General features: G+C 37.6%; 1 protein-coding gene and 1 long non-coding RNA gene across 2 annotated transcripts; both read left to right on the top strand.

The window, feature by feature from the left end:
- Nucleotides 1-4,720: 4,720 nt before the first annotated feature.
- LOC141907802 (U-actitoxin-Bgr3b-like) lies at nt 4,721-5,548 on the top strand. The gene is made up of 4 exons (XM_074797543.1): nt 4,721-4,729; nt 4,832-4,944; nt 5,064-5,134; nt 5,414-5,548. The coding sequence occupies exons 1-4, from the start codon at nt 4,721-4,723 to the stop codon at nt 5,536-5,538; spliced, it is 318 nt and encodes a 105-aa protein (XP_074653644.1). The 3' UTR covers nt 5,539-5,548.
- A 2,481-nt stretch (nt 5,549-8,029) lies between these two features.
- LOC141907661 (uncharacterized) lies at nt 8,030-9,172 on the top strand. Its single transcript, XR_012619531.1, has 3 exons — nt 8,030-8,185; nt 8,526-8,656; nt 8,988-9,172. It is a non-coding gene; the product is annotated as an uncharacterized LOC141907661 (long non-coding RNA).
- The last annotated feature ends 4,391 nt before the right edge of the window (nt 9,173-13,563 follow it).

Consider the following 13,563-nt stretch of genomic DNA (forward strand, 5'->3'; position numbering starts at 1 on the left):
ATTTCTAATACGTGCACATTTTTTTGATGATTTGATACTCAAGTCTGCATTAATTGTATGACAGAAAACTCATGGCATTGGTTATTGAATTGTCCAATCATCTTTTCCACACACTCTTCACCAATTACAAGTAGAACCGAATCTTATTTAAAAATAAGTGTTTGTGATATATGTTCTCATATGTAGCCCTTGTTCATCAGCGGCATGTGCAACATGGTTTTCATCTACTACTAGTTCATAATTCACTGCATCTTCAACCTCTTTATTCATTATTGCGAAATTATGCAATACTGCACATGCTGTTATAACCTTTCATGCTTTTGTAGGAGCTAATCTTAATTCACCATGTAAACAGTGAAATCTTCTCTTTAGCCATCCAAATGTTCTATCTATAGTTGACCTGGTTTGTTTATGAGATCTATTAAAGTTATGTTGTTGCAGTCCATTACAATTCAAGTATGGTGTAATGAGGTGTTGTTTTAAGGCATATCCACTATCCCCAAGCAAGTGACCTTTGTAAGGGGTTATATTCAAGTATCTAAAATGTAAGATTATAATTGATTAATTAAAAAACATGGATTTTTTATATTGAAGTTAGAGTAGACATTTTCTATTTAGTAACCTATTGCATTTTGCGAAGTTTATTAGGCTTAAATAACTAATCGGGGCTATGCCAACAACGGCTGAAGCAACATTAAGCACTTTAGTTATATTCAACTCCTTGTAGGCCAATATTGCTTTTACATTTACTACGCGGCCTTTAATTTCTCAATACGTTATCTGGCAAGCGAAGAGGCTCTGCAGATGAAGCTATCGTGACAACTTCCTGGCCATTGTGCAACGATATTCGTAAATAATCCTGAAAATGAAATGAATGTTCTAAAAGCATAAGCTAAAAAGTATGAATATCTTACCAAAATCCCTCCCCCTCCCTTAGCCGGAGCTCAGACCAAATTCCAAAATCTTCTAAAGTATATATTTCGAATCTTGTTATTTGCGAGTCAATTAAATATCTATTTTTTGTACCAATAAATTTGCGGTGTGTAAATGTATATGCTTACATATCTTACTATAGATATTAAACTTACCATCGGCATTGCAAACAGCCTGCACATTGATACTATGGTATCCCTTTCCATTAACATAGTCGGCTTCATTCTCATTTGGTCCCTGTATTCGTATGTGCGTTCCATCGATGCACCCAATTATACCAGGAAATTGCGATATCAGATAAAAGTCCGCTTTCGTTTTTGCGATTTCAATATTTGACGTGGGAAATTTTATAAACTCATTCTTCAACGAGCATAGAGCATTGGTCACTTCGCTTATACATCTTGACACCGTCGATTTGCTCACCCCAAAACTATCAGCAATCACTTCTAAGAAGGATCCACTTGCGTAAAAGCGCAATGCTATCAGAAGTTTGTTTTTTTTTTGGTTAAAGGTAGACCACGTTTCGAATCTCTGTCAACGAGATGGTGTGATAACAGACCGTAAAGTCGCTCAATGCCTGCTAAACTAAATCTATATCGGTGGTAGCATTCATCATCTGTTAAAATACGGTCTATCCTCGAGGAATATGACTTTTCCTTAGCTTGTCGCCCAGCCATCAAGTAGAAAGCAGCCATTTTTATCTCTGAGTTAAGGATTTAACTAGTCTGACCCTGGGTTAAAATTTAACTTTTTTCCAATTTTAACCCTAGGGTCAAATCTAACCGAAAACTATGGAACAGATTTGACCCTAGGGTTAAAATTTGACGGGGGTTAAGGAATTTGACCCTAGGGTTAAAATTTAACCCACAACTATGGAACCGGGTCCTGGTATTTATATAGAATAAGACGAAGCTAATTACAAACAATTTCAAATTACTGAGTGACAGGATAATCATAATATAAAGATAATAAATTACACGCAATCTAAATTACTGAGTGAAGATATTTGACTAGTAGTTAATTATCTAACAACATTAAGAATAAAACCCCTGTGAAGCTGGCTCCCGGTTCCCGGTTCCTTATTCGGCTCCCGATTCAAAATGCTATTGAACCGGGAGCCGAATCGGGAACCGGGAACCGGGAGCCGGCTACTGGTTCAGCTCCCGATTCAAAATGCTTTTGAACCGGGAGCCGAATCGGGAACCGGGAACCGGGAGCCGGCTACTGGTTCAGCTCCCGATTCAAAATGCTTTTGAACCGGGAGCCGAATCGGGAACCGGGAACCGGGAGCCGGCTACTGGTTCAGCTCCCGATTCAAAATGCTTTTGAACCGGGAGCCGAATCGGGAACCGGGAACCGGGAGCCGGCTACTGGTTCAGCTCCCGATTCAAAATGCTTTTGAACCGGGAGCCGAATCGGGAACCGGGAGCCGGCTACTGGTTCAGCTCCAGATTCAAAATGCTTTTGAACCGGGAGCCGAATCGGGAACCGGGAGCCGGCTACTGGTTCAGCTCCAGATTCAAAATGCTTTTGAACCGGGAGCCGAATCGGGAACCGGGAACCGGGAGCCGGCTACTGGTTCAGCTCCCGATTCAAAATGTGAAGCTGGCTACTTATTCGCCAGGTGGCGCTGGTGTACACTGTGTTGTAGTCCAGACATTTTACGTAACTATGTCTACTCTGCTGATAAACAAACTCGACCTCGACCTTGACAACAAATCGCCAGGTGATGGCGTGAGCCAATCCAGACGTCTAAACACGATTGCGTATGCGACCGCGAGAGCGGTCAGCTGTAGCTTCACTTCAGGATAGAACGATAACCACACTCAAACGTGGTGAACGGATAATAAAAATTTTTTAGATTCAATAAATAAATTCTTGTTTTTACGTATATATATATATATATATATATATATATATATATATATATATATATATATATATATATATATATATATATATATATATATATATATATATATATATATATATATATATATATATATATATATACGTACAACACCCCCATAATCGAACGGGCACTATATAATTAATATAATTCATATTCGAAGAGGAAAGAGCATCGTATCCTCAATTAATACGCTTTATTCTTAAGTTAGATCACGGATTAGGGTTAGGATTAGGTTTAGCAATACGACTGTTGAATCTTCACAAATAGCGTAGTCTACTAGCATGCGTCGAATATATTATGTTTAAGGTTTTAGTTATGTCCACATATCGTGTTAGGTGAAGGAAAAGGGTTAGGGTTAGGTTTAGATTTAGGCATAATGAACATAAGACCTACTTTTTGGAATAATGAAACTCACAAATTGCGCAGTTTTCTTACCTAGCATAAAACCATAGCTAATATTTTATGTTTAAGGATTCAGTCGTGTTTAGATAGTTGGTTTGCTCAAGGATTAGGGTTAGGGTGAGGTTTAGGCATAATAGGAGTGAGCATTTTATTTTAACGGACCACCGGTCAATGTCAAGTTAATTTAAAATGTTTAGTCTAATGCTTAGTTATATCACACTGTCCACGATCTCCACACTGTAAATATTATAACACCAAAAATATCACTCATTCACTAAAATCAAAGTCGACTTTACACAGTAAGTTACACCCTGACGATGTCCACGCTAAAATCAAAGTCTACTAAGGCATTGTATGGTACCACGTTGACGATGTCCACGCTGTCTACACTAAAATCACATTCTATACTATAAGGCATAGTAAGGTACCACGCTGACGATGTCCACGCTGTCTACACCAAAATCACATTCTATACTATAAGGCATAGTAAGGTACCACGCTGACGATGTCCACGCTGTCTGCACTATAATCAAAGTCTACTATAACACACAGTACATATACAAGGTACGACGCTATCACAGTCGATTACACGAAGTCAAGGTCTACTATAACTCAGTACAACGATTTGGTGGCGCTACTAATAAAAAATAATTCAATTCAATTAAACGTCATTTACATGTTACAAAATCAACATTCTCCATTTACATGATTTAAACTAATAAACATGCTCCTCTAGGATACCTAAACTGCAGTCATATCCCCTTTTGTTATTCTGTTGATTAATATTATCATTACAGATTATCCACTAGAATTCATATTCTATCAGATTCGACAACTAACAGCTTCTAAACGAAATGATGAACTCTGATAGTAATATAAAACGTCTTTCTGTCTGCGTAGATTCTATGTATGTTACTGTCCACCCTATTTTAAACTTAAAATCACTTACTGTCAGCATAGAACTATAAGCGAACAGGAAGGCTGACTCCTCAAAACTCAACTAGGTGCCGCTAGTAATCTTGTGTTTTGTTCAACGCACTCACCGTTGGCGATAAACGATAGATGTTGTAGACTGGTTGCCGGTCTCTATTCTTAATTTAGCGTTTTTCATTGATGTGTTTAAGTCTTAATACTAAATCTTGAAAAACGGCAATGTTCAATGCTCGCATAGAAAATATAATCGAAGATATTTCCGAGAACCTATTGTGTATTGCCACGGTGAGAGCGCTGATTAATTTCGAAGTTAGCAAAGGCAAATGTATAGTGGCGTCACAAAGTTGGCCTTTCCTTTCGCTTATTGTTCTTTGCCAAACAGACGAACAACAAATTTGCTTATTTTGCAGATACCACTACCTCAAAATAGATATTCAAGGCCTTTTTGTAAGATTTCATCAATCCGAATGACCCATTCCAATCAGGGCCAAGGTTTGGCAAGTGACACATCCTAACAGTAGTCATTAGTCTATATTGGAAATGGAACGTGTAAATTGAGTAAAAATAATACATCAAAGATTTAATTCAGTTGATATTGAAAGCCGGTTACTGAACCAGGATAAAAATTTGATAGATATTTATTTCTAAAAGCCGCTAACATGTGTTTCCAAAACGACCATAAAAGGAGAACGATTTTGTGTAATATCGTGTCAACACACGTCAAACCAAGAACTCTGTTCGAGTGTATCCTCACTGGTAACGAGGTAAGTGAAGCTATAGACGACAAGCTCAAATATTACATTGCATAGTTACATGTAGATGTAACTCCGTAAATGTTATATACTTGTTATTTCAGTAAATCTGATTGAATCATTTATTTCAGAATGTTTACTAAAACTCTTTTCATCGCGTTGGCCTTGTTTATGGTCATTGGAGCCGTCGCGGCAACTGATGGTAGGTTTTAATAGTAAATCGATTCAATTGGTTTATATACATGTTTTAACTCGGCAAACGTACACGTTAGTTCATTCTACGAAGCCTAAATTGACGTAGGAATAATAGTAAAGATCTTGTTCACCCATTTCACGTGCACTGTTCGCATACGATATTTTGTCCGTCAAACGGCAGTCAACCGGCAGTTAACTTTTTACTCGAGACCAATACTCGGGATTGGAACCTGTTTGTTTCGGGCCGTCCGGTTAATGATTGTAATAAGTCCGAGCTAATTTACAGATGTGCGAAAGGTGAAGAGAGGAACCCCGTGTTGGTGCGGTAAAACAAAGGGTGTATATTGGTGGCTCGGTAACTATAAGGCAAAGAATTGTTGTTATGTCCCTTACGGGTCATGTTGTCATTAACACAGGAGCTGGAGAGATGTGCAGATATTGAATACACGATATATTTGTGACATTCAATGCTCTGTGTTTGTTTCTTGTTTTCTTTTTGTCAACAATTGAGGATATGTGTCAGTCATTGCAAGCACTCATTTAAAAGGGTGCCCCGGGTTCGAAACCACTCATTTTCAGAGTTGTTCCAATGACAAATGGAGGATAAACGGTCCGAGATGCTACGGGTTGGAACCCAGTCGCAGTGGTACTGCTGAATGACTCGGACCGTTAAAAGATTAAAAGTGACCCGGTTTCGAATCAAGAGTTCGGACACCAAGATAGTTCAAATGTTCTACACCTAGTGCACTTCAATTCAAGACAAGTGAACACGATCAATTTGTATCTAATGAGTTTGACACAAGCCGGAACAAACGATGCTACAAATTCCAGACGCACAAGCAGGTGACGATGGTCGAACTAGAAGTTCCGAGAACTGGAATGGCAAACCATACGCAGTCGCTCACATTCTGTATTACGTCACAAATATATTCATAAATAATGATACAAGTACTAATATCTATTCATAGTCCGTTACATAAAATGACTCAACTGATTTTAGAAATTCGAGATGATACAACAATTAGATGAATACAAGAGATCCACGGATCTTAATATCTCGGGCGCAGAATGTAATCTTTGTAATGCATAGGCGCCATCTGATTGATACATCTGTAAGGTTTTCCTTGAACACTTCATGGATGTGTAAAATCTGCTAATTTCGGTGAACATCATCGAAATCTAGTCAACAATCATCGCGGCAATACACGAGGTTTGGGCCTATTCTATTGTGCGCGCATAATCTTCCTTGAAGGAGCGTATCGATTGAATCTTCGGTTATTTGCATAATGAAATAGATATGGGGAGATGGAATCGATACTACGGCTATCAAAATAAAAATAAACATATAAGACTCTCCCATGACTGGGAAATGAGAAACTAGAACCGAGCAGATTTATAGATGAAAAGAATAAAAGACCGGTTTGTCTGCGTCAATCGAATATGCCCTTACATTGATTGACAGCGGGAGCTCAGCCAACCGCAGGGAGCAGTTATTTTACTTCAATGTAACCTTGTACATCGGCCTTCTAGCCGTTTTATGAAACAAAATACTCCTTGAAATTTCTGTAAAAATCGCCACAAATCCGTCGATTTCTCTTCAATGAACGCGATATTCAAAATTTCATTTCCAACAGATTTTAGCCGCACGATTAAGCTACATTTTGCACATAAACATAGTAGATTGCATGACTTCGTGTAAAAGTTATAACCTCATTTGTTAGCAAAAATTTTCGATTTTTGGACCCATTACAACATCTCGAGCTTCGCCCGAGATAATAAAGATGATAGCTTTAAACAGAAAACAGTTGGCGGATATATAACAAACCAACGAAGAATAAACAATATAATCTAATTTAAAAAGTTCCAGTTAAAATCTTTTATATAGTGCTCATTGAATAGGTGAGTTTTCAATTGTGAAGTGAAACTAAAAAGGGGAGGGAGGGAGGGAGGGAGGGAGGGAGGGAGGGAGGGAGGGAGGGAGGGAGGGAGGGAGGGAGGGAGGGAGGGAGGGAGGGAGGGAGGGAGGGAGGGAGGGAGGGAGGGAGGGAGGGTGCACGCGGCAAAGCATTCCAATGGCACCGCAACAGCTCAAGAGCCATAAAATAGTTGTCGGTATATTGGTTCAAATGATTTAATTGCGACAGTCAAGCACGTGCATCTGGAAGGTGTAAGAATAACAAGAACTGACCAAGGATAAACGGTTCTAAACGATATATGATATAAACCCGACTACCCCGCGCACCATCGACGTTACTTCAAAACATCAACGAGATCGAATCGTTACGGCGGATTTTGAGTTTTATTTCAGCGCAGAATCTGTTATCAGACTCACCGACGAGAAGGTATTATGTTATCACTACAGAATATCGACGGCTCGATGTTGTAGTATAGTTTGATGTTAAAAGATCCCGGTAAAGAGCTGTTGACGAACCAACGACATTCAACACCGCGCGTTAACGACGAGTAATTCGGTGAAACGATGTAACCGGACGTAGAATCGACGGGGTACCAAGTGTTGTTGAACATATAATTTACAATCGGAGGAGTCTCAGATCGATGATAATTTCCGTCGTTGAAAAGTTGAAAAATCTTCAATACACGCATTTCGTACGTCCACTTAAAAGTACATACCGTATCTTAGGTTACAGCGAATTTAATTTCTAAGTTTCTTCTTAAATCAACGGCGCAAAATATTATCAGCATTTCATTCCATAATTCACAAAATGTCGTTCAGGCTAGAATATTGTCTCGTGCCATATATTATCTGCTAAAGAAAGCGGGCTCAGATTTGGATTATGTTAAATTGAATTAAAGTGAATTCATTCAGTACAAAATAATGCGCTGTTTGTACCTCGTACGCGGTTCTCGGATATTTCCATTCATTGTGTGAACTGCGCGGTTATATGGATCTAACAAATTCTATACTGCGCGGTTATATGGACCTAACAAATTCTATACTGAACGCTGAGTGTGTCAGTCTGGCCAGACGGTGGTTGTTCGGTGATAGGAGCGGTTCGCGTCGCAGTTAATTCAGTAGGATAAAACATTACGTATTCGTGTAAGTTGATAATGTATTTCATTTCGATTTACAAACGTCGCGCTTCCTTAAATGATACATTTCGATTTTACTCAATTTACAAAAATGCAAAATTTCCTGAAATATAGAGACGCGGAAAATGCCAAATTTCTTCCGACTTGTTCGAGTGACTAAATTTTGACTGAAATATTGTATCGATCGGAAACTTGGAGAAACTTCATTTCTCACATTTATGTGTTTAGTCGCATACAAGTAGAGGTCCATTTCCGTGTTTTGAGGTCCATTTCCGTGTTTTGGAGGCTTTGATATATTCGACTTTTTCGTTGTTTTTCTGAACGTTCTGTTGGTTCATATTTTCCAGAAAGCTTTAATAACAGTGTGTGATCTATGATAGTTAATATTAGCTCAATATTACGACGCGAGTTGTTGCTACTTGGATCGTGGTCGCGTCGCCGGCACGGCTTATACCAGAATGAATTGTACGAACGAATTGTAAGTACGTATTGGTTGAATTCGGAGTTATTTGACCGTTTTATGCTAAATTGAGAAATATCGTTTTTTAATAAAATAATGTTTAGAAAAGCTAGTTCCACATACATTTAAACTGGCCCAAACTCGAGATCAATCTGTTCCAGTAATGTGTCTTCAAATTCGGTCTGCATAATTCAAGATTACTGCACGGATATACATATATTGAACATGGCTCTAAGTTTAATTTTCATAAACCAGGTTGACACCCTGTCTCAGGCATCAGGCCTTTACAGATAATGATTCTTCTAAGTCAAATTAGAAATTTTCATGCATTCAATTGTTGCTTTTTCAGTGAGCAGCAGCCAAGCCTCACTTTCTTTTCACCAGAATCTGATGGCTACCATTACTGTGAGGCTGACTAAACCACCGTTAATTCCGGACCGTGCGAAATAATCCACATTGCTCCACACAGAAATTGTCGGCGAGTAGATTTGCTGTTGTGTTAAAACTGAATATAACAGATTACAATGTTCATGAATCGAATCAAATTTTGATAGTTGTTAGTTTTCCTTCGGTTGATATATCTTATGATATTGGGTATTACAAGTTTTCTTGCATAGAGAATAAAACAGTTGCTTCTAGGCATCAGATTCCTTTGAGCCTTGCATGTGCGTTAACCGTCCATCGTTGTCAAGGTATGACTTTGGACAGTGTGGTTGTCGATTGTACCCATATTAAAACCCCTGGTCAACTTGGCGTTGCTATTAGTCGAGTTCCAAGTCAAGAATTTTTCTTTCTGAGAAATTTCTCCATGCGAAAGTGTATTATTCCTCCTAGTCCAGATGTAGAAACGTTCTATTCATCAATTGATTCCAGAAGATTCAGTTCCGATTTGACATGTTGTTTTGTTAGTAGTTCTCATGAATGCACTACTGATTTATGTGTAGACATTGATGATGAAGAGGATGAATTGAGAGAACTCAAATTAGTTTTAGATTTTGTGCTAGATAATGATGTGCCTTCATTGCCAAACAATAGTACCGAAAATGTTTCTTAACCCGATTGGATAGATCCCATCAGTATTATTCATAAACTTTTAGTTCATAATCCGTCCATACCATACCAAACTAGTTGTATTATTTGAGAACAAATTTTGGGAAAAAAAAGAAAATTTGTTAAATGTTTGTTAGAAAATGTGATCATTTCTTGAAACGTTCTATTATTCACATATCACAGTAGAGAAACCAACTACCAAACATTGGAATGCGTATAATAAATGTGTGCAATCGTTCCTTTTAAGCAGTGATTTTGATCAGTTAGCCTGTCAGTTGCTTACACAACGTAGTGTTATATCCGATGATCAGTATTCCGTTTGTTCCTCATTATTTTTCGAGTTAAATTCTTCATTTCTTGAAAATAAAGCACTAGCGAGAGTTTTATCTGTACCAATTCCAGCATCAGTGTCTTCTGAAATAAAGTCAAGTATGCTCGGTAAAGTTCGATATGTTGGTTCATACTGTATTATGAAGATCATTAAAAGATACAAACGCTGTTTAAGATCTGCAGAATGGATGTAGCATCGCCTCAATTGTTCGGTGCTTAACTTAAGAAGGACATTCTAGAATCACTGACTACATCTCAAAGTGAACTTTTACAAAGTTGTAGTTTTCCGGAAACCCTTGAAGAAACTTTGAGACGTCAGAATATTTTTGAAGGGCTTACTAATGATGCGCGTGACAGAATAAAGTTTGTACGTGCACACCGTGTCGGAAAATATAGTGCTGGAACTGTGCGACCGATTGTCGTTAAGTTCCACTTTTACCCTGATAGGGAAGAAATTCGTGGAAAATCCGCACTTCTGAAATCTCGTGGTCTTAGAATCGCCCAACAAGTCCCTAAAGAAATCCGAGAACGTAGAAAAGCATACAACAACGTTGTGGAGGACCAATGTATACTTGGGTCCCCCTCCCGATCCGGATGCTATTAATATGCAATTACTTGAGTTCGATCATGGGGTACGAAAATTACTTGAAGACCATGATATTGACACAACTAGATCATCTCAAGATGATACTGTTAGACGAGATATTAGAGGCATGAATATGATAAACATGTGCATAGGTTGTAATTTGTTAATCTTAAACGGTAGGGCATTTCAGGATAAATCGGTTGGAAAGTTTACGTGTCATCAACCAGGTGGCAAAAGTGTGGTCGATTATGTATTAGCCGATTTTAACATGATTGATATACTGTCTGACTTCCACGTGTCTGACGAATTACCTTTCTCTGACCACGCGATAATTTCTTTTAGTTTGCAGGCTAGGATTGATAAACACGATAATACCTCAAATACAAATTTTACGTCCCATAACAAAACTACTTGTCACAAATTCAAATGGCGTAAAGAAAGGGAAGTTGAATTTGCTCAGTATATGCATTCAGATGATACCCAATCTTACCTCAACGATATTATAAACAATGCAATTAATAGAGAACATAATGAGTTTTCAATTAACGAATTGGTTAACGATTTTTCAAAATTCTTCCAGTCTTGCGGTCGAAAAAGTTCATGGTTCATTTCAAAATTCGAGGAACATGAATAACAATAGGCCTATATCATGGTATGACGGCTCGTGCAGAAAAGCACGAAACGTGTTCAGCCGGGCAGTGCATCGACACAGATTATACCCGAATGATTTAAACCGATTTCTGGTCAAAGAAGCACGGGATAAATACAAGTCCACTATAAATAGTGCTAAAGCATTGTATGATGAACGTATGCTGGATGACCTGCTGAAAGCGCTAGATTCAAATAACCACAGAGATCTATGGTCCAAATTTAAAGGGCCCAATGAATACGTTGATACTCAACTAAGCATTGATGACTTATATGAGCATTTTAAAAGTGTCTCGTATGAAGATCGCCCTCCACTGGATGTTGATATCGACGTATCTGATCACATACTTGATCAGCAAATCACATTGGAGGAGGTTAATAGAGCATTTAAAATGCTAAAAAGAAATAAATCTGCAGGAATAGATGGTATAAAAGGCGAGGTATTTATCGCTGGTGGTAACCCAATTATTACTCAACTTACTATTCTTTTTAATATTATATTAGATAGTGGACGCTAACCCGAATCATGGAGCACTGGCTATATTGTTCCACTACACAAGGGTGGTTCAAACAATTCAGCAAATAATTACAGGGGCATAACCATCTTGTCGGTATTTGGCAAACTCTTCTCAATAATTTTGAATACTAGATTAACTTCATGGTGTGAGGCATACTCTGTTCTATCGGAGGCGCAAGCTGGCTTTAGGCCAACTTATAGTACAACGGACCAAATATTTGTATTGAATTCGGTTATAAATCACCTGTTAAACAAGAATTGCAAATTATACGCGGCCTTCATTGATTTTTCGAAGGCGTTTGATGTGGTTGACCGCTCGTTATTACTACAACAACTCTCTGTGAGTGGGATCTCGGGTAAAATATTATGTATTATCAAATCTATGTATATGTCCAGAAAATCATGTGTAAGATATCAAAACCATTACTCTGATTATTTTATTTGTGACACAGGGGTCAGATTCTCCTGACTCTCTTCAAGTGGCGCTCGATAATGTTTATATCTATTGTGAAACCAAACATATTAAGATAAATTATGATAAAACAAAGATAGTTATATTTAGGAAATCTGCTAACGCTCGGTTATATAAATGGACAATTAACGGTCGAGTACTTGAATGTGTGAGTCATTTCAAATACCTAGGCTTGGTATTTAATTTTAATGGAAAATTTACTCAAACTATAGACTCGCTAGCAAATAATGGAAAAGCAGCGTATTTCACATTTTGCAAATATCTTTTATGCTACACAAACATAACAACACGCTTAGCACTCAAGTTCTTTAACGCCATGGTTGTACCGGTCTTAAACTATGGATGTCAAATATGGGGGTTTCAGGTAGAGAAGAAATTGGAGCGCATTGTTCTTAAATTCTATAAATCTCTACTGGGTGTAAAACAGACCACACCGGACTTTTTTGTCTATGGGGAATTAGGTGAATATCCACTGTTTATTAACCAGCGACTACAGGTACTGAAATACTGGCTAAAGATCATTAAAACAAAACCTGAAAAATTTTCAAAAAGAGTTTATGATTTCATGTTCACCGTATGTCAAGGTTCACTTCACATAGTAAATTGGGCATCAAAAGTTAGGGATCTGTTGAATAGCCTGGGATATGGCGAATTCTGGATTAATCAGAGGGTTGAAAACGAATTGTGGTTTATCCGTTCAGTCGAACAACGTATGAAAGATATTTATTGTCAAAATTGGTTTAATGCAATATCTACGTCTAATAAAGCGTTATACTATCGGGACTATAAAATGACTATCATGTATGAGCCATATCTGGACATGTCAAAATTCATTAGAACTACTATAGCAAGATTTAGGTGTTCAAGTCATGATTTAAAAGTGGAGACTGGTAGATGGACGAGACCTCCATTACCGTATGCTCACCGCACATGCTTCCGGTGTAATATTAATGCAGTTGAAGACGAATATCATATCGTTTTGATATGTCCCTTTTATGATAACCTTAGTTTAGAATATATCAACTCGAGATACTGGAACAACCCAAATACAGCGAAATTTTCTATTCTAATGCGTAATAACAATGATTTTTCAAACCTTTCGAAATTCCTTAAGAAAGTTTATATACTCAGGCAACCTTAACTTATTATGTAATCCACATACATGTATCAATGTTTGTTCTATGTTATATTGTTTCCCGCCATTTATGCTTGTATTTCGATTTTTGTCATAAAAGTTTATAACTTTGGCAATAAATACATATATAATATATTATATATAATATATAATATATATATATATATATATATATATATATATATAT

The sequence above is a fragment of the Tubulanus polymorphus genome, chromosome 6 (genome assembly GCF_964204645.1).
Source record: "Tubulanus polymorphus chromosome 6, tnTubPoly1.2, whole genome shotgun sequence".
In the NCBI taxonomy this organism is placed as follows: domain Eukaryota; kingdom Metazoa; phylum Nemertea; class Palaeonemertea; order Tubulaniformes; family Tubulanidae; genus Tubulanus; species Tubulanus polymorphus.